At 45.3% G+C, this 19,018-nt stretch overlaps 1 protein-coding gene across 1 annotated transcript; it reads right to left on the bottom strand.

Moving 5' to 3' along the window:
• Positions 1-874: 874 nt before the first annotated feature.
• Positions 875-14,723, bottom strand: ctsd (cathepsin D). The gene is made up of 9 exons (XM_041899262.2): positions 14,528-14,723; positions 12,840-13,002; positions 9,828-9,951; positions 9,348-9,466; positions 8,874-9,073; positions 8,502-8,624; positions 5,115-5,259; positions 2,296-2,394; positions 875-1,609 (listed from the first exon to the last, which is right to left on the bottom strand). Exons 1-9 carry the CDS (start codon positions 14,587-14,589, stop codon positions 1,448-1,450), a joined length of 1,197 nt encoding a protein of 398 aa, XP_041755196.2. The 5' UTR covers positions 14,590-14,723; the 3' UTR covers positions 875-1,447.
• Positions 14,724-19,018: the final 4,295 nt, after the last annotated feature.

Below are 19,018 nucleotides of genomic sequence, written 5' to 3'. Positions count from 1 at the left end.
AGCATGTCTACTGAAGACTAAACAAATTGAGGACATTTTTGTGGATTGTATTTTTATTTATCATGTTGAGAAAAAAAAATGAAATGATTTATGTAATAACCTTTAGTGTTACACTATGTAAAGTATGTAGATACAAATTCTGACATTTTATACTATTTATGAGTTATTAGCAGATTATTCCGTTTAAATTCCAGTCAATTCAGGAAGTACACTGAAATTCCAATTATCTTCAACGCCTTTTAAAGAGGAATATTTCAAATTAGAATTGGGTTTACTTTATGAATTGACTGGAATTTACCCCAACCCTTGTTATTAGAGATATTTGATAAAATAATAAAGTTTGATTGAAGTGAAAAAAATAAGTGACTGATGTGAAAATGCACAAGGTGCAATTTTGTAGTTTGTTAGTGCATGGGTAGTTTCTCGTTATGTCATTCACTGACAGACCTTAGAGAGCTGTTTATAACGTGTCCGAAAACATCCAGTTGATCAACTACTGGTCATGTTAGCTAGATAGCCTAACTTACCCATCTAAATCTTGTAGTCATCATGGCCAGATTACATGACCCTCGGCCCCTGGGGGGGGCCCCCATTGATTTTGTTGAGTCACTCAGGTATCATATGAACACACATAAGACATGTCAAAATGTGTAGAATAGCAGGAAATTAGCTTTAAAACAGAAAAATCTCTCTCCACTAACAAGAGGGGCGTGACCAGTACGGGGTCACATGGGTCACTTGGTGAGGGTTTGTTACTACGCTGATAAATGACAATATCTATCCTGACCTTTGACATTTGTGTGACCGGCTCTTCTGAAATAGAGCATCTACTCAAAAGGGGGAATGACAGACATGCAAGAAAAGGGAGACTTCACTTTTTACAATTATTTTATTGAATCCAATAATTTGAAGATACATCTTAAAGTCATTGACACGGAGGTCCATTGCCTCATAAAACGCAAATTAAAAATGTTACATTGTTCTGTTGCTTTAAAATACAAGTCCCTGATTTAACACGTACAGCAGATCACTCAGATGGTAAAACTCAAAAAGGTCCGTTCTGATAATCATCTTTGACTCCCGATCCTGTACATTCTCCAACATCACCACGGTTTCCGTTTCACTTTCACACTCGTAGCAAATCGTTCAGAAATGAATGCTTGTTTAGATCAGTGCATTTGAACTCTACACAAATCGATTGCTACTTTTTAAAAAAGATTTCATAAAAGCAACGGAAAGCTTGTGCAGCCAAGCCACAAGTAGTGTCTTTCCCCACACTTTGATTTTGCCTGTCTAAAAATCGTAAAATCTAGAACCACTTAATGTACCCGCAAAACATTGTTCCAAAACATTGGTTGCTTCCCGATTCTCCAAATCCATGACAAGTACACTTCAGGAGAAGGGTAGATTATGGACAGTGGAGAATGGGGACGTGGCCGTTGTAGTTCTACTTGGACTTAGCGAAGCCCACCCGGTTGTTGTCACGGTCGAACACAGTGTAGTATTGGCCAATGAATACATCTCCCAGGATCCACAGCGGCCCGGCGGGGGCGGGGATGTCCAGGCCCATGAAGCCACTCAGGCAGATGGTCTTACCAGCCTGGGTCTCCTGGGAGGGGGGAAGAAATACACAGACGCACAGTCAGACGCAGGGCAGAAGGGGGAAGGAATACAGAGACGCACACAGTCCCACACGGGGCCCAGATCGTGTCCAGTAAGCGCCAAACAGTTTGAAACAGACGGGTACTATCTGCACTTGTTCATTGCTGAAATGCAAATGTTGTTTGTTTTCTGTTGCACAATGTTTTGCTACGGTGTGCCCTAATGAACAAGAGCCTGATATGTAATGACCAAACGACAGAGATACTAACATCGTAGCCAACAGACGGACGGTTTGTAAGGAAAGTTCAGTAGGCCATTATTACACAGTAATAATTGTTGAAATAACGGAATTCATTTCCGAGACAAACATTCAAATCAATGTATGTTGTCTCCCATGGTTCTGAGAATGTTTAGTTCAGGAAGCCATCGCCCTGTTTGTGTGGTATAGTGACTGACTGAGCGGACACTGTTGCTATGGTTGTTGAATTAGACTTAACTCTACTGCTCGCTCGCCGGCCATCTACCTCGCTCGCTGCTGGCCATCTACCTCGCTCGCTCGCCGGCCATCTACCTCGCTCGCCGGCCATCTACCTCGCTCGCTCGCCGGCCATCTACCTCGCTCGCTCGCCGGCCATCTTACTTATAGCAAAACAATGTAGAATCTCCAGATAGAGACCGAGAGGAGAGACTCACCTTGAGGACGTACTGCTCTGCAGTCAGACTGTAGGACTGTCCTCCCAGGTTGAATGTGATGACAGGCATGGTGGGGATCTTGTCACAGTTCACCATGTACTGAAACACAAGCAGAAAAACCCAGTGATGGTGCTATTGTAGCGAGGACATAAAGTGGGGTACAGTTCTCTAAGAAATAGGATGGGCCAGGTCAAAACGGACTTCATTAAGCTGTAGCTGGGCCCATAGTTCTGAACTAGAGGAGGAGGAGGAATGTAGCTGGGCCCATAGTGCTGAACTAGAGGAGGAGGAATGTAGCTGGGCCCATAGTGCTGAACTAGAGGAGGAGGAGGAATGTAGCTGGGCCCATAGTGCTGAACTAGAGGAGGAGGAGGAATGTAGCTGGGCCCATAGTGCTGAACTAGAGGAGGAGGAGGAGGAATGTAGCTGGGCCCATAGTGCTGAACTAGAGGAGGAGGAGGAGGAATGTAGCTGGGCCCATAGTGCTGAACTAGAGGAGGAGGAGGAATGTAGCTGGGCCCATAGTGCTGAACTAGAGGAGGAGGAGGAGGAGGAATGTAGCTGGGCCCATAGTGCTGAACTAGAGGAGGAGGAGGAGGAATGTAGCTGGGCCCATAGTGCTGAACTAGAGGAGGAGGAGGAGGAATGTAGCTGGGCCCATAGTTCTGAACTAGAGGAGGAGGAATGTAGCTGGGCCCATAGTGCTGAACTAGAGGAGGAGGAGGAGGAGGAATGTAGCTGGGCCCATAGTGCTGAACTAGAGGAGGAGGAGGAGGAATGTAGCTGGGCCCATAGTGCTGAACTAGAGGAGGAGGAGGAATGTAGCTGGGCCCATAGTGCTGAACTAGAGGAGGAGGAGGAGGAATGTAGCTGGGCCCATAGTGCTGAACTAGAGGAGGAGGAGGAGGAGGAATGTAGCTGGGCCCATAGTGCTGAACTAGAGGAGGAGGAGGAGGAGGAATGTAGCTGGGCCCATAGTGCTGAACTAGAGGAGGAGGAGGAATGTAGCTGGGCCCATAGTGCTGAACTAGAGGAGGAGGAGGAATGTAGCTGGGCCCATAGTGCTGAACTAGAGGAGGAGGAGGAGGAGGAATGTAGCTGGGACCATAGTGCTGAACTAGAGGAGGAGGAGGAATGTAGCTGGGCCCATAGTGCTGAACTAGAGGAGGAGGAGGAATGTAGCTGGGCCCATAGTGCTGAACTAGAGGAGGAGGAGGAGGAATGTAGCTGGGCCCATAGTGCTGAACTAGAGGAGGAGGAGGAGGAATGTAGCTGGGCCCATAGTGCTGAACTAGAGGAGGAGGAGGAGGAATGTAGCTGGGCCCATAGTGCTGAACTAGAGGAGGAGGAATGTAGCTGGGACCATAGTGCTGAACTAGAGGAGGAGGAGGAGGAATGTAGCTGGGCCCATAGTGCTGAACTAGAGGATGAGGAGGAATGTAGCTGGGCCCATAGTGCTGAACTAGAGGAGGAGGAGGAGGAATGTAGCTGGGCCCATAGTGCTGAACTAGAGGAGGAGGAGGAGGAATGTAGCTGGGCCCATAGTGCTGAACTAGAGGAGGAGGAGGAGGAATGTAGCTGGGCCCATAGTGCTGAACTAGAGGAGGAGGAGGAATGTAGCTGGGCCCATAGTGCTGAACTAGAGGAGGAGGAGGAGGAATGTAGCTGGGACCATAGTGCTGAGGAGGAGGAATGTAGCTGGGCCCATAGTGCTGAACTAGAGGAGGAGGAGGAGGAATGTAGCTGGGCCCATAGTGCTGAACTAGAGGAGGAGGAGGAGGAATGTAGCTGGGACCATAGTGCTGAACTAGAGGAGGAGGAGGAGGAATGTAGCTGGGACCATAGTGCTGAACTAGAGGAGGAGGAGGAATGTAGCTGGGCCCATAGTGCTGAACTAGAGGAGGAGGAGGAGGAATGTAGCTGGGCCCATAGTGCTGAACTAGAGGAGGAGGAGGAATGTAGCTGGGACCATAGTGCTGAACTAGAGGAGGAGGAGGAGGAATGTAGCTGGGCCCATAGTGCTGAACTAGAGGAGGAGGAGGAATGTAGCTGGGCCCATAGTGCTGAACTAGAGGAGGAGGAATGTAGCTGGGCCCATAGTGCTGAACTAGAGGAGGAGGAGGAGGAATGTAGCTGGGACCATAGTGCTGAACTAGAGGAGGAGGAGGAGGAATGTAGCTGGGACCATAGTGCTGAACTAGAGGAGGAGGAGGAGGAGGAATGTAGCTGGGCCCATAGTGCTGAACTAGAGGAGGAGGAGGAATGTAGCTGGGCCCATAGTGCTGAACTAGAGGAGGAGGAGGAGGAGGAATGTAGCTGGGCCCATAGTGCTGAACTAGAGGAGGAGGAGGAATGTAGCTGGGCCCATAGTGCTGAACTAGAGGAGGAGGAGGAATGTAGCTGGGCCCATAGTGCTGAACTAGAGGAGGAGGAATGTAGCTGGGCCCATAGTGCTGAACTAGAGGAGGAGGAGGAGGAATGTAGCTGGGCCCATAGTGCTGAACTAGAGGAGGAATGTAGCTGGGCCCATAGTGCTGAACTAGAGGAGGAGGAGGAGGAATGTAGCTGGCCCCATAGTGCTGAACTAGAGGAGGAGGAGGAGGAATGTAGCTGGGCCCATAGTGCTGAACTAGAGGAGGAGGAATGTAGCTGGGCCCATAGTGCTGAACTAGAGGAGGAGGACATTTGCTTGCAAGGACTTTCTTCCATCTAGGAGTTCTTTAGATGAATCGCTCCTCTTGATCACATAACGAGTAGATATTGAGTGGTGGGGCTCCTCTCCCTTACGTCTCCTGAGTGGGGATGATCCTACGTCTTACCTCTCCTTGGATGAGTGGGATCGCTCCGATGGCCCTCTGCAGGGCCTTGACCTCCACCGTGGGGCCGGTGATGAGGGACGTGCCGGTGTCCACGATGGCCTCACAGCCTCCCTTACACAGACCCAGCTGGCTCCCCACACCCAACCTGTACACACACACACACACACACACGTTTAAATACATCTCCCTTGGTGGAAGGAGGGCTGCATGCTTACAGAAGGTAACAATAGATCCATTGTCCTCAGAGCAGTAAATTCCCTTTTCACAGGCTTCTCTATTTACAAAACACCAAACCAATAACTCATCATTTAAGTTTACAGTTCCCTCCCTACATAGTGAAAACAGCATTGAGTCATGCACGCAGTCGACAAGACTGAATTTTGCAGAATGCACAGTTCCATCTAGATAATACTTTAAAAAACAAGATATAAAAAACATTAAATTAAAAACGTCCTAGCTTACAAGAAATTAGTTTAAAGTCACATTTGGCCATTAATATGTCTGATGGCAGTGGTTATGGTAAACAAAAATCAGTCCATTTGTCCTTGCGTTGATGCTGTACAGTTGGCTCTGGAGGACTGTCAGTACAGTCTCCTCTTCTCTGTGGTAGCAGATCAGGGTGGTGCATCACGTCAGTGATCAATCACACTGCAGCTTGATCTCTCCGTGACTGTTAGTGGTGGAAGGGTCAGTGGGATGTCTCTGTTTTTTTGTTATCATCTTGCTTGCCCTTTTCTGTACCCGGTCCAGCGTAGCTTACTGCTTCTTTGTGCAGCCCAACAGCAACACACTGGCATACTCCAGGCACGGTCGGATCAGGGTGGTGTAGATGCCACAACGTCAGTGGTAAGGCCGTTTCTTGCCATCACAGTACAGGGTGCGTTTGTAAAAAGAGACCTGGGTCTCAATGTCTTCCCTGTTCAAATAGAAAAAGCTGGTTCTAACTGGAATAGCCAGTCCACCCAGGATTAGTGGAGCTGGTTCCAACTGGAATAGCCAGTCCACCCAGGATTAGTGGAGCTGGTTCCAACTGGAACAGCCAGTCCACCCAGGATTAGTGGAGCTGGTTCCAACTGGAACAGCCAGTCCACCCAGGATTAGTGGAGCTGGTTATAACTGGAACAGCCAGTCCACCCAGGATTAGTGGAGCTGGTTATAACTGGAACAGCCAGTCCACCCAGGATTAGTGGAGCTGGTTCCAACTGGAACAGCCAGTCCACCCAGGATTAGTGGAGCTGGTTATAACTGGAACAGCCAGTCCACCCAGGATTAGTGGAGCTGGTTATAACTGGAACAGCCAGTCCACCCAGGATTAGTGGAGCTGGTTATAACTGGAACAGCCAGTCCACCCAGGATTAGTGGAGCTGGTTCCAACTGGAACAGCCAGTCCACCCAGGATTAGTGGAGCTGGTTATAACTGGAACAGCCAGTCCACCCAGGATTAGTGGAGCTGGTTATAACTGGAACAGCCAGTCCATCCAGGATTAGTGGAGGAATTTGGGAGAAGCAGATTCTTAGTTGGACAGCCTTTCCATTAAGAAACATGTCTGCTTCCCATTCCTCCAGTTGCTTCGCCTCCTCTATTGGGAGGTGTCATTTTCAATGTTTGCTAGCCTTAAAAGCACGGGACAGCCCAACGTCGTCAGCGTAGCCAGTGTGTCCTCAAAGAGGAGTCACTGAGTGGACATGTGGAGCAGGAAGAGGTAAGGCGAGACCCCTGGGGGACCCCAGATGTTACCCCTGTCCATGAGCTGTACATTCCATTTGCCATCACCCCTCGGTTCTCCCTGTTGTGTAGCTGCGAAGCCAGGTCAGTAGCCTTGGACACAGACCGGTCAGATGCTGAAGGAGTTTAGCAAGGCCCGACACAATCAAAAAAAGCCTTGACATGTCCGCCAGCAGAACCCGGACCATTGTGGGTTGCTTAGAGTCTGCCTCTGTAAGCCAGGTGTGTGTGGCTTTGACCAGAGCATGTGTCGTTCTGTGTTTAGGCAAGTATGCACATTTTTTTTTTTGCATTCCTCAAGAGCAACTGGCATGAGCTTCTTCACAATGAGCCTTTTCCTCAGACGAGATGTCAGAGAGATTGGTGTCCAATGACTTTTCCCCCCCTCCAGGACCTTAGGAATGGAGAGCTGTTAGCGGTCTACCAGACTGAAGGTACAGAGCCAGTTGATAGGCGTTAACTAAGTGTGTGACCACTGGAGCTAGATCCATGGGGGGGATGCATTTCCTGTCCATGCTTCAGCAAAGAAGATATTCAGGACCTCAGCAACATCGTCAGTTTCCACACCATCAATCTGTATCGTACCTCCAGATGATTTCGATCGGCCAAGCTCTTTGCTGATGAAGTCCCACATCGCTTTCGGATTCTTCTTTTTGAGTGCTTGAATTTAAAATTTTAGTCTAGTAGTTTTTCGTAGTCCCTTGGATGAGCCTCTGAACAGCGTTCCTAGCCTTTTAAAAAAATGTTGTTTGTTATGATCAGATCAATCATGGAGTCTCCACTGGTCTTGTTTTCGTCAACCTGTTTTAGGCCTGGGTGAGAGTTGAGGGCCTTGGAAGGTAGATTATTGAAATCCCCACATAAGACAATATCCGTTTCAGGTGACTTCAACGTCAGAGTCGATGGCGTTAATGAGATAGGTCAATGGCTTCCTGCTGCAGCTTCTTCTCATTAGCCGCAACTGGATCCAGACACTCAAACTCATCTCTTGCGAGGTCCGCCCGTCTCCTAACCTGGAGACTATCCACATACATGGCCACCCCTCTTCTTTTCATATTTAGACAGATGTGTCCTTTCTGAACACCCTCTATGTTTAGGGACTCATCTGGAATGTTCTCATGTGCCCATGTTTCCGTTACACAACCAATTTCTGACCTGGATGATCTGTGTAGGAGTTCAAACTCATCCCCCTCAAGAGATATCGAATTGCAGGTTAGGATATTTGGCAGACAGTGGGAAGATTTAGCATCTTCCGCTTTCTTTATTGCAGTTAAGACTCTGTCCCTTGGCACTTCCACATGACTGAGTTTTGGCAGGCCCGATACAAACAGTGAAAATCTCTCTTCATTTACCTCGGCCAGCCTTGGTTCCTCTTGGAAGGCTTCTAGTTCGAAGAAGGTTATTTATTTTTTATTTTTATAGAAGCTCCTGTTTGATGTGTACAGCAAGAGGTGGGGTAAAAGTTCTTGAGATTCTGAAGGGAATCCAGTGCTTTAAAAAGTCCTCCAAAAAGTCTGCCACAGATCTGACCTCAGACATAATAATAATAATAATATTATAACAGTGTCCACCAACAGATGGATGGCTAATGTAGCAGATCGTTAATAACTTGAACAAACAAGTGTCAGCATATAAACTAATGGTAAAGGACGAACACTCACCCGTCCATGTGGACCTGCCAGTAGGCCTGGCGGCTGACGTTGAGGTAGTGGAAGTCTCCGCTGTAGTACTTGGGGTCAGTTCCTCCCAGTAGGAGTTCACCGCCGGGCTCAGAGTCTGGGTTCCTAACACACACACACAGGACCAAACACACGTCATTTGACTATTTTTTCTATACAGACTTTTAGGACTGGTTTCCTAGATCCAGATTAAACCTAGTCCTGGACAAAACAGCTATTTCAATAGACGTGCTCCATTGAGCAGGCTTTTTAGTTCAAGACTAGGCTTAAATCTGTGTCCAGGAAACTGGTCCTAAATCTCCAAAAAAAGGACTCTGGTGTCAGAAATACCTGAGGCAGTCCTGTCTGTCTCACCTGTTGAGGTAGAAGGAAAACACATTCTGCTCTACTTTCTTCTGGCTCATGATGTTGTCAAACGGTGGGGCGACCCCGTCCACAGAAATACGTGGGTAGGCCATGCCCAAGATGCCATCAAACTTGGCAGCGATGAAGGCTACGCCGGGCTGCTTGATGGCCTCACCGAAGCCCTGCCTCTCTATGGCCAATCCTCCAATCTACCAGAGAGGTGAGGCAGCACATCCATTAAAAGACTATTAGACAGTCAGGTCTCCAAACTGACACATAACACAGAGAGATTGATTTTATTTGACAATTTCAGGCAGACAAGTGGAAACACCGTGTTTAAAATCATTGAGAATAACACACAAAAAAACAACATTAAAAAAGGCATTGCTTTGGAGAATAGTACAATAGAGACAACGGACTTGAATTATATAGCACCTTTTCAGATGCTAGGCCTATTTTACAACAGTGTAACCTTGTGCCTACCGTGCATGTGTCTTGGCTGAGGTACCCAGACAGACTGCCAGACCCATACTGGATGGCGAAGGCGGTTCCATTCTTCACATACGTGCTGGACTTGGCACCGTTATACTTGTGGTGAAGCACTGACAGACAGACAGACAGAAGGGAAGTATCACTTTAATCTGTCAAAATGGCCAATATTAAAATGGTTATATAACCTAGAAGAAAACACATTGAAGCGCTCAACTAATCCAACTAATGAGGCATTTGGCAGAAAGTATAAACAAATAAACAATAAAACAGAGAGGATTCTTAGAAACAGATTAAACCTAGAATTGGATTTCTGGAAGTGAGCCGGTCCTACTAGCACTGGTCATGTGTGTATGAGTCAATGGCCCATTCCCAAATGCAACCCTAGACCCCCCTATGCACTTGTGGAGATCTGAGAGGACTTGACAAGTGCATCAATAAATATGGGATTGAGGCAGCGCAGCGTAGACTTACAGCAGGCGATGTCTGTGAAGGAGCAGTGGATTGAAGGAACCCACAAGTTGGAGGAGCCTGTATCAAACACCACAGTGAACGTCTGGACGGGAGTCCCCAGGCCGATCTCACCATAGTACTGAGCCTGTGAAACAAAACACACACGGCTGCATGAAATAAAAAAACAACAAAAGAACTGTGTGGGCTAGTTTCAAGGACTCCATCAAGCACACTGCTCCCTGGACTAGAAAACAGGTAGTAGGGTAATTACAGTGTACCCCAAACTGGTCGAGGACGGAGGCCCAGTTTCTGCTGGTTCTTGATATGCCTATTCACTCAGAAGAACAAGATCCCTATGCTTTGCTAACGTCCCGGTGTAGGGATACAGTGAAGGCAATCTCTTCCAACAGGTTACGAGCTGGCCTGAACAGATCTAGCAATATCTACCTAAACTTGTCTGTTCATGCAGGTCATGTGATTAGTTCAGTATTTCCACGACTGATAGAAGTTGGCTCTGCCGGTGTAAGAAACGGTTTGTCTGAAGTAAATAGGTCAGAGTGATCTCTTCTCATTGTCACGCTGTTGAACAAGTCAGCTAACCTTCTGATCCAAGCACATTACTCTGCTAATAATAATAATTACACAGTTTAACGAGGAGTCAACTTCCCTCTTTCTAGAAGTCAAATCTAGCACTTTACCTCTTCTGTCAATCCAATAGGTCTGTGATTTCTCTTCTCCTAGTCACGCTGTAAACAGTCAGCTAACCTTCTGTTGCAAGCAGAGAATGAACGATTACTCAACATTTTCAACACGTGACTCAACTTCCTTTTCCCTAGGACTCTCCATTCTGGTATTCATAGCAAATGAACCTCTTCAGTCAATTCAGTCTCCTGGGACTGGTTGACCAGTTCATTGTGATTAGATTAGCAATCTTAAGTGTGCGTGCCAAATGGCACGTAGTCCCTATATAGTGCACTACTTTTGACCAGAGCCCTGTGGGGAATAGGGTTCCATTTTGGACACAACCTTTATCTTGTTAATGAGCCGACTATTGAAGGGACAATGGTTGAATTCATTCACTGTGGTTGTATTGTGGTTGGTTGATATCTAAAGTGATTTGACGTGAAAGTTCAATTACTCTGCAAGTTATTATGAAGTGGCTGAAACCATTCCATGGTTAAAACTGTATTTATTCACAGTGCCAACTTTTCAAGCTTCATAAAAAGGAATTGCATTACATTTTATATGGTAGATATTAGGTAAAATGCTTGAGTAATCTACACATCACAACTCACTTCCTGTCAGAGTCTAGGAAACCACAACAGTTTCCTGTGTGTGCGCGCGTCCCTCAGCTCGGTGGAAGGAACTATCAGAGTCCCGGAGAAAACACTCAGAAACCAGAAGGACTGCTGTACACTGTACTGTGTAGGCTACTCAATGTTTATCCAATGCTGGGGAATTGATATCATGAACACATACACTCAGTGGCCAGTTTATTAGGTACACCACCCCGTTCACGAAAATATGGTTCACTCCTACAGACAGTGAGTCACGTGGCTTGCTTTATAAAAGCAGGCAGACATGCATTCAGTTACTGTTGGATTGAACGTTAGAATGGGCAAAATGAGTGACCTAAGCGACTGAGCGTTGTAGGAGTCAGTGCCAGGCGCCGATTCCAGTAGCTCAGAAACGGTTGGCCTCCTGGGCTTTTCACGCACGACAGTGTCTAGGGCCGGGGTAGGCAACCCTGTTCCTGGAGTGCCACAGGTACTGCAGGATATTGTTCCAACTAGGCACCACACCTGACCAACTGAGATAATCGATTAGTTCACAGATTGACTAAATTCAACACACCTGGTCTTCCAGGTCAGTTAAACCAAAAACATGAAGTGCCTGCGGCTCTCCAGGACCAGCAGACGACCACACCGGGTTCCACTCCTATCAGCTAAAAACAGGAAGCGGCTCCAGTGGGCACGCCATCACCAACACTGGACAATTGAGGAGTGGAGAAACGTCACTTGGTTAGACGAATCTCGGTTCCTGTTGCGTCATACCGATGGCAGAGTCAGGATTTGGTGTAAGCAGCGTGAGTTCATGGCCTCATCCTGCCTGGTGTCAACAGTACAGAATGCTGGCGGTGGTGTAATGGTGTGGGGAATTTTCCTGCCAGACGTTAGGTCCCTTGATACCAGTTGAGCAACATTCTATGCCCCGAAGAATTCAGGCTGTTCTGGATGCAAAAGGGGGGTCTGACCCGGGTACTAGATTGTGACATAAAAACATTTAAATGCCCACTGAGTGTACAAGGCCCTCCGTCTCTTTTCTGGAGTTCAGATTAAACTACATAAATAACACATGGCTCTTTGCCCTGGATAATCGTACAGTAGGTCTACAAACTGTCAGCTGATCAACCTCAGGGAGCTTAGAAGATCAGGCCTTCCTTGCTCTCAGTCACCGGTCATATGACCAACTATTCCTAGTTCCTGTTCGGTCACACAGAGAAAAAGATCCCGTCACTAGACCCAACACTGATGGGAAGCTGAGTTACCCGGCATATGACAAATGTTATTTTTCCATCACACATAGAAACTGAAGATCTGATCACCCAACTTTGATGGGAAATGTGAAATCTTCCATCTTCCCTTCAGGACAGGGAGGGGGAGTGGGCGGGCTTGCCTTGTAACGCTACTAATTCTAATTCAGCTAGCTAGGAGGACTAGCCGGAACAGCCGGACTGGCGACAAGGGATTCTTTGTTGGTTTTCTCCTGGCCTGCCTGGCTTTTAGCTTGTGCTAAATTGCATTAGCGAAGTGAAGTGTGACCACTCCATTGACACAGGTCACAGGTTGTCTTTGTCCCAAATGGCATCCTATTTCCTATTAAAGTGCAATACATTTGACCAGGGCCCACAGTAGGGCTCTGATCAAAAGTAGTGCACTATGTAGGGAATAGGGTGCCATCTAGGGACGCAACCAAGGGTAAACTACTCCACTCCCAGGTCCCTGGTTAGTAGTGACTAGAGGATCGTCTTACGTCCATAAAGTTCTTCAGGGTTTCTGGAGTGGGTCCATTGCTGGAGGAGGGGAAGCCCAGGTTGCTGTACTTAGTGTGTTCCTTCCCAGCCAACAGCTCTTCTGCTCGCCTCCCTGAGTCAGTCAGGGTACGCCTGATGGAACGGAACTTCCTCAACGGAATTCTGTGGGAGAGAGAGAGAGAGAGAGAGAGAGAGAGAGAGAGAGAGAGAGAGAGGGAGAGAGATAGATATAGGGGGAGGGAAAGAGAGGGAGACATAGCGAGAGAGAATCTATCAGAGAACTCCTTTGAAAATGGTTAGCCAGCCCAGAACAGTTGGTAGGTCAAGCAGAATCTCAGCAGGCCTACTGGTGAGCCCTGTCTAGTATTTACTCAACCTAGTTCTTTCTGGGGAAACAACATCTGACTAGTTACAGGTCTCCTGCTCTCAGACAATAGACAGGAGACACAGAGAAGAGCACTGGTGGCCCCATCCTTTGCTAGCTAGAACAAGTGCTGCCTGTGGCAACCTTGCTATGTGTAATATCTGTTCTACAAGGACATTGCCGAATGGGGAGCTTGAACAATATAACAATCAATGAGGCACACACGAATCAATGATAACATGACAAGATTACATAGGAAGTTCACAGTTCAATTGATGAAGCAGATGGGTGTTATCAACACAGGTTAAGGCCAGTTTATACTTGGTCTAATGACATGTCTGTAGAACGACATTTAATGTATAATAATAATAATAATAATAATTCGGTGGCATGTCTGCACACCATCGCTGCGACTGAGTTTCCTTGTCGCACAGACGTGAAGAAAGTTATCTGCGACTGTCGCAACGTCCGTTGTCGTGGTTTCCGGACTGCCACAGCAACCAGACCAAATCTTACTGTGACAAGATGATGCAGGAAGTTCTACAATTATCCGATAGAATGACCTACTTTTATTTTGTCACACTATTTTCTATAAGTTCACAATTACCTTGTAAATAACGTTGTGTGGGTTTATTTTCCTGTAATAATGAATAAAAAGTAGCTAAAAGTTAAGACGTCAGCTATACTATGGTCATTAACGTTTATTTGAACTGGCTAGCTAATTAGCTAGCTAGCAACGAACCAAAACATTGTTTAGAAACTAGCTTTTAGTTGCCTGGCTTAATAGGTTGCCATATAATTAATTGGATGGGTTTATTTTTGTTAAAATAGAGAAAGTATTTAATGTTGAGCACGAGGCTGCTGATGTCATGCAGACATAGGACAAGTTTGATGTCCGACGACAATAGAATGTTCATGATCTCGCTACGACAATTGTCTACACATGTCGATAGACGGTCTGTACACCGGCCTTAAGTCGTGTTTGGGATATTGACCTTCGCTGTAATTTCTATTTTCACATTGTCACATGTTTGCTTGTCACTGGGCAAGAAACGGAGCACTAGCTAATGGAAAAACAAACACCTTGCTAGAGTGCGACTTGATAACATTTAGCTAGCTAACGTCACTTTGTAGCCCCAGGTCGTCTTCACTATTCATTCAGACAAGTAAACAGTCACAAACCTAGCTAGGGCTATCCATTTCGTAATACTATGCTAGCTGGTTGACTGAGGGCGTAACTGGTAGCTCAAGTGTTTGAAGAGCATTGCTTTTCTAGCTAACAAACTACTGCTAGCACGGCTACTATGACTTGTCTTTACTTACCGGACGAGTGCATCAGATGCCAAAGCAAGTGCCGCGAAAAGACAGAGGTACAAAACCTTCATTTTACAGCTGCAGAATAACTTTAGCTACAACCCGACCAGCAAGCACAATGACTGGGCAATTTGACTTGAAATCAACAACAACAGACTTTTATCACCTGACTGTGTCGACGTTTGAGTCAAAATCATGTGATGATGGGTACGTTCCAGGAGTTAAGAGAGCTGCGCGTGAGCATCGCCAATGGGTGCGTTCCAGAAAAAAAATGCTTTGCGCAGACCTGTGCTGAATATCATAGCCTTACAATGTCTGGTAAAGCGCTTACGGTCCCCGAATTTGTGTTTCTTGAACGCACCCAATCCGTACTGCATGATGTCAGAGACGTGTGTTTCTATCAAATTGTGGGAATAAAGATTTTAGTAACATGCCCAGGGACTGCAGTTGAAAATTAGCCAGCTGGCTAAAACCACCACTTTTACTGAAACGTTGATTAATGTGCACCAGTGGAGGCTGCTGAGGGGAGGACGGCTCATAATAATGTCTGGAACGGGAGCAAATGGAATTCCACTGATCCGTCTCCAGCCATTACCACGAGCCCTTCCTCCCCAATTAAGGTACCACCAACCTCCTGTGATATGCACTGTCCCTGCAAAAAATAAACTCAATAAAGTCAAGTATAAACCAAGACAATGTATCCTCAATGCAGACCAGAATTTGACATAAAAGTGATATTTGACACGATTTGCAGACACTAAAATTGTCTTGATGGCTTTGTACTGCATAGGCTACCGGTAATTTATATTTGTGGGACAGGATAGGAACCATAGTTTTGATCCGTGTTTCCCCTGGGACGCTAATTGGCTGATGTGAAATGGTATAAAAGCGCACCCCTTACACCTGTTGAGAGCTTTTCTTATAGTTATTGTCCAGATGTGCTGCGTTGTGCTGTAGGCCCTAGTTTATTTGTGAGAGCAGCTATTTTTTTGTTTGGGATGTGGTTTGAATAGATGTTACACAATCAATAGCTGAATCATTTGGGGACATTATGTCTTGTGACCTATTAGCCTCAATGACTCAACAAACGTGATTCACTTCTTTAAAAAGCTTTTATTTCACTCTGACTTTCTGTCGCTCTGCAAATATTTAGAGAAGAAAGCAAGTATGCCTTTTGAGCAATGAAGTCCATATACTGATAGTTACTCGTGACAGCCAGCTGAGATTTAGTCCTGGATGCCGGGATTAAAATATGCTGACCAATCAAGTCCATATATATGCTGACCAATCAAGTCTATAGAGTGTTAGACTTGTGATACTGCTGATCCATTAATGTGAATGTGTAACATGGGTTGACTTTTGCTGTATCTAGACCTGTTCCTGCTCTCCTCCTATCTATTATAGGCAGGATGTTGTTTATTATTCTGAGAGCAAATGAATAGACCCTTGACAGTTGGATGGATGCATGATTGGCCCTGTTCAAACCCTCCATTGCTCTTTCGCCCGGCCTAGACACTTCTAAAAGGAATGGGTAGGTTTTTTAAGCAAGCTTTGTTTTTATACTTACAAGACCTTTTGTCTTGTAATAATGTGGTGCATGCATGTATTTCCTTAACCCTTTATTTTAACAATACATGTTATAAAATAAAAAATAAATCATAATAACATCCTTTTTTGGTCAGTAGGTGCCCAACATAACAACAGGTGGTGGTGTGTTGAACACAGTGGCTCAGATAGATAGAGCCTGTCTGCATTCCTGATTTCGGTAACTGTTAGCTTACCTGTGTAATATTGACATCAGCACAGAACAACTTGTGTTTCAAACACGGTCCTGTTTTATCAATTGCTGTGCTGATCGCTGGACAGTTCATTACCTCTGTCAAAATAGTATGTTGCTTAAAGTTATGTTTTTACTTGAATTTATTTTTGCAATAGAGATGGGGATGCGACAATAATACACATTTAAAATAGGCCTATATCTAAAAATACACACAGCCAAATTATATATATATATATATATATATATATATATATATATATATATATATATATATATATATATATACTGGTATCCATCATTCTAATAGCAGGACACTGTAAAGTCCATTAGAGTATTAATTAGGCTGTTTGAGGAGGGTTGGATCCTAAGCAACCTGCCTACACATAGTTTGAAGTACAACACCAACATAGTTACTGTAGTAGGTCAAAGCTGTGTGCTGGAAAACCTTGGTAGAGCATGGGTGCTCATGTGAATTTCCTTTTTTTTGTTGTTGCTTCAGACCAATGCCTATTCTCACTTAAAATGTAGTTTGTGGTTTTTAACTTCCATGTTTTTTTACACCTGAAGGTGATTATGCAACATTTTTATACAACATTATAGTACAGCTTAACACAGTAATAAAAGTTAAGTAAAACTAAACAATAATGACAAATGGCAACAGGCATAAAATAGTTGTTAGTATTTATTTAATATTAACAGCTGATTTTCCAGAGGGAGAAACCCATTTAAGCCAATATGGAGTAAACTGGGAAAATTGTCCCGTATCTATGTTAAGAAAATCGAGCAGGCTCCTGGAAAATACACAAAGAGTCAACATGTTAATTAGCTAATTACGTGAACATGTACCTTAAAGTTTACTGAAGAAAGGCCCAGTACTACGTTACCTGTAAACAAAGGTGAGTTATCACTAAATATAACATTTACAACCAAATGTACATTCATCAGATACAGTCAACTTTGTATATACAATTCAGGGATGGCCACAATTGCTCTTGACCAGCTACAGGTTTATGTAGGTGTCTTGTTTTGTATGCTTTGTACAAAATATTTAAAATGCAACATGACAGGATCTTTATTAACTAGCTATAACTGGCATGTTCATGTGTCTCCGGCCATGATCATCTTGAAGATTACCTCCCCACCTGGGTGGTCTTAACCAATCATAGCGCAGTATGATACGACGGTAGAATGCATCCAATTACAATTTAGTATGCTGACACATATGAATATTACAGTAGGCTTTGTTGTTCAAGCCCAGTTCTACCACACCTGATTCTACTACTCATTGTCTCGATGAACAGCTGAGGTCTCGATGAACAGCTGAGGTCTCGATGATGAACAGCTGAGGTCTCGATGAACAGCTGAGGTCTCGATGAAACAGCTGAGGTCTCGATGATGAACAGCTGAGGTCTCGATGAAACAGCTGAGGTCTCGATGAAACAGCTGAGGTCTCGATGAACAGCTGAGGTCTCGATGAAACAGCTGAGGTCTCGATGAACATCTGAGGTCTCGATGAACAGCTGAGTAGTAGAATCAGGTGTGGTAGTACTGGGCATGATCAAAAAAGCCTGCATAACCCTGTGGAACGACAAGAGCAATTTTCAGAACTCCTGATACAAACACTTAAAAACAGATGACAAACTGATGAGGCTACACCTGCAAAATAGAAAGTCGTTAGACAAGTACAAAACTCTTAAGAGAAATGATAGTCATATTTACAAACAGGGGCGGTGTGTTCAATAGGGCGATATGGGCGACGCACTGCCAAACGGGAAAAGGAAGGGATTTTTTTTCTAATCAATTATATCACGGCAACAGTAGTTATCAGTGTTCTAATCTGATCTGACTGCCACTAAATGTCCAATCAGGCTAAAGTCGTGCTTCAAATGGCCCCCCCCCTTTTGGGGCGATTTCAGTCAGGTTGAAAATCGCCCAGAAGTCTGTCATAGACTCCCATGTAAAATCTATTTTTTTCAAATTTCAGAGCTTTCAATACAATCTCTATGGGTTTCTGAGGGCTTGCACTTACGCGCTTTCGTCATACGTAACGTAACCATGAACGTAACTAAGAAAATAGCGGGTAGCAGCGTCTCTGTTGCGACCTGCAGTGTGGCGTTATCTTATGTTTTTAATTTGTACACTTAGTGGCGTTATTTTATGTTTTTAATTTGTACACTTAGTTTACAAACATTCTGCCAACCATGGATTTCCAGTGGTGGGTTTTGGACTGATCTTGTTGATCGTGTACATACCCGCTACGAACGGACTAAATAATGAAAACGCTGCTGGCAGCGGAATCCAATACAGCAGAACAAACTTCCCTTACCCACCACCTTGCTGATTAATGCCCAGTCACTGAGGGGGAAAGCGGATGAGTTGTCAGCGAATCTGCGCTTCCAACACGAATATCGGGAGGCCTGTTTGCTGGCATTTACTGAGACTTGGCTGGATGACAGAGTCCCGGACAGAGAAGTGGAGCCGGCCGGCTTCACCCTGGTCAGAGCGGACCGTGATCTGACAGTCACAGGGAAAATCGATCCTGGTAAGAGAGCGACTCTGTACCCCCGACATTGAACTGCTTTCTGTGTCACTGCGACCTTACTATCTGCCCCGTGAGTTCCCCCAATTGTTTGTTACCGTTGTGTACATTCAACCAAAAGCTAATATAACAAAGGCATCAGAGATTATTTATAATCTGTCACAGAAACTGGAATCCATCT

The sequence above is a fragment of the Coregonus clupeaformis genome, chromosome 32 (genome assembly GCF_020615455.1).
Source record: "Coregonus clupeaformis isolate EN_2021a chromosome 32, ASM2061545v1, whole genome shotgun sequence".
Lineage (NCBI taxonomy): Eukaryota > Metazoa > Chordata > Actinopteri > Salmoniformes > Salmonidae > Coregonus > Coregonus clupeaformis.
Note: the sequence above shows the minus strand (reverse complement) of the source record. Positions and strands in the feature narration are given on the sequence as shown.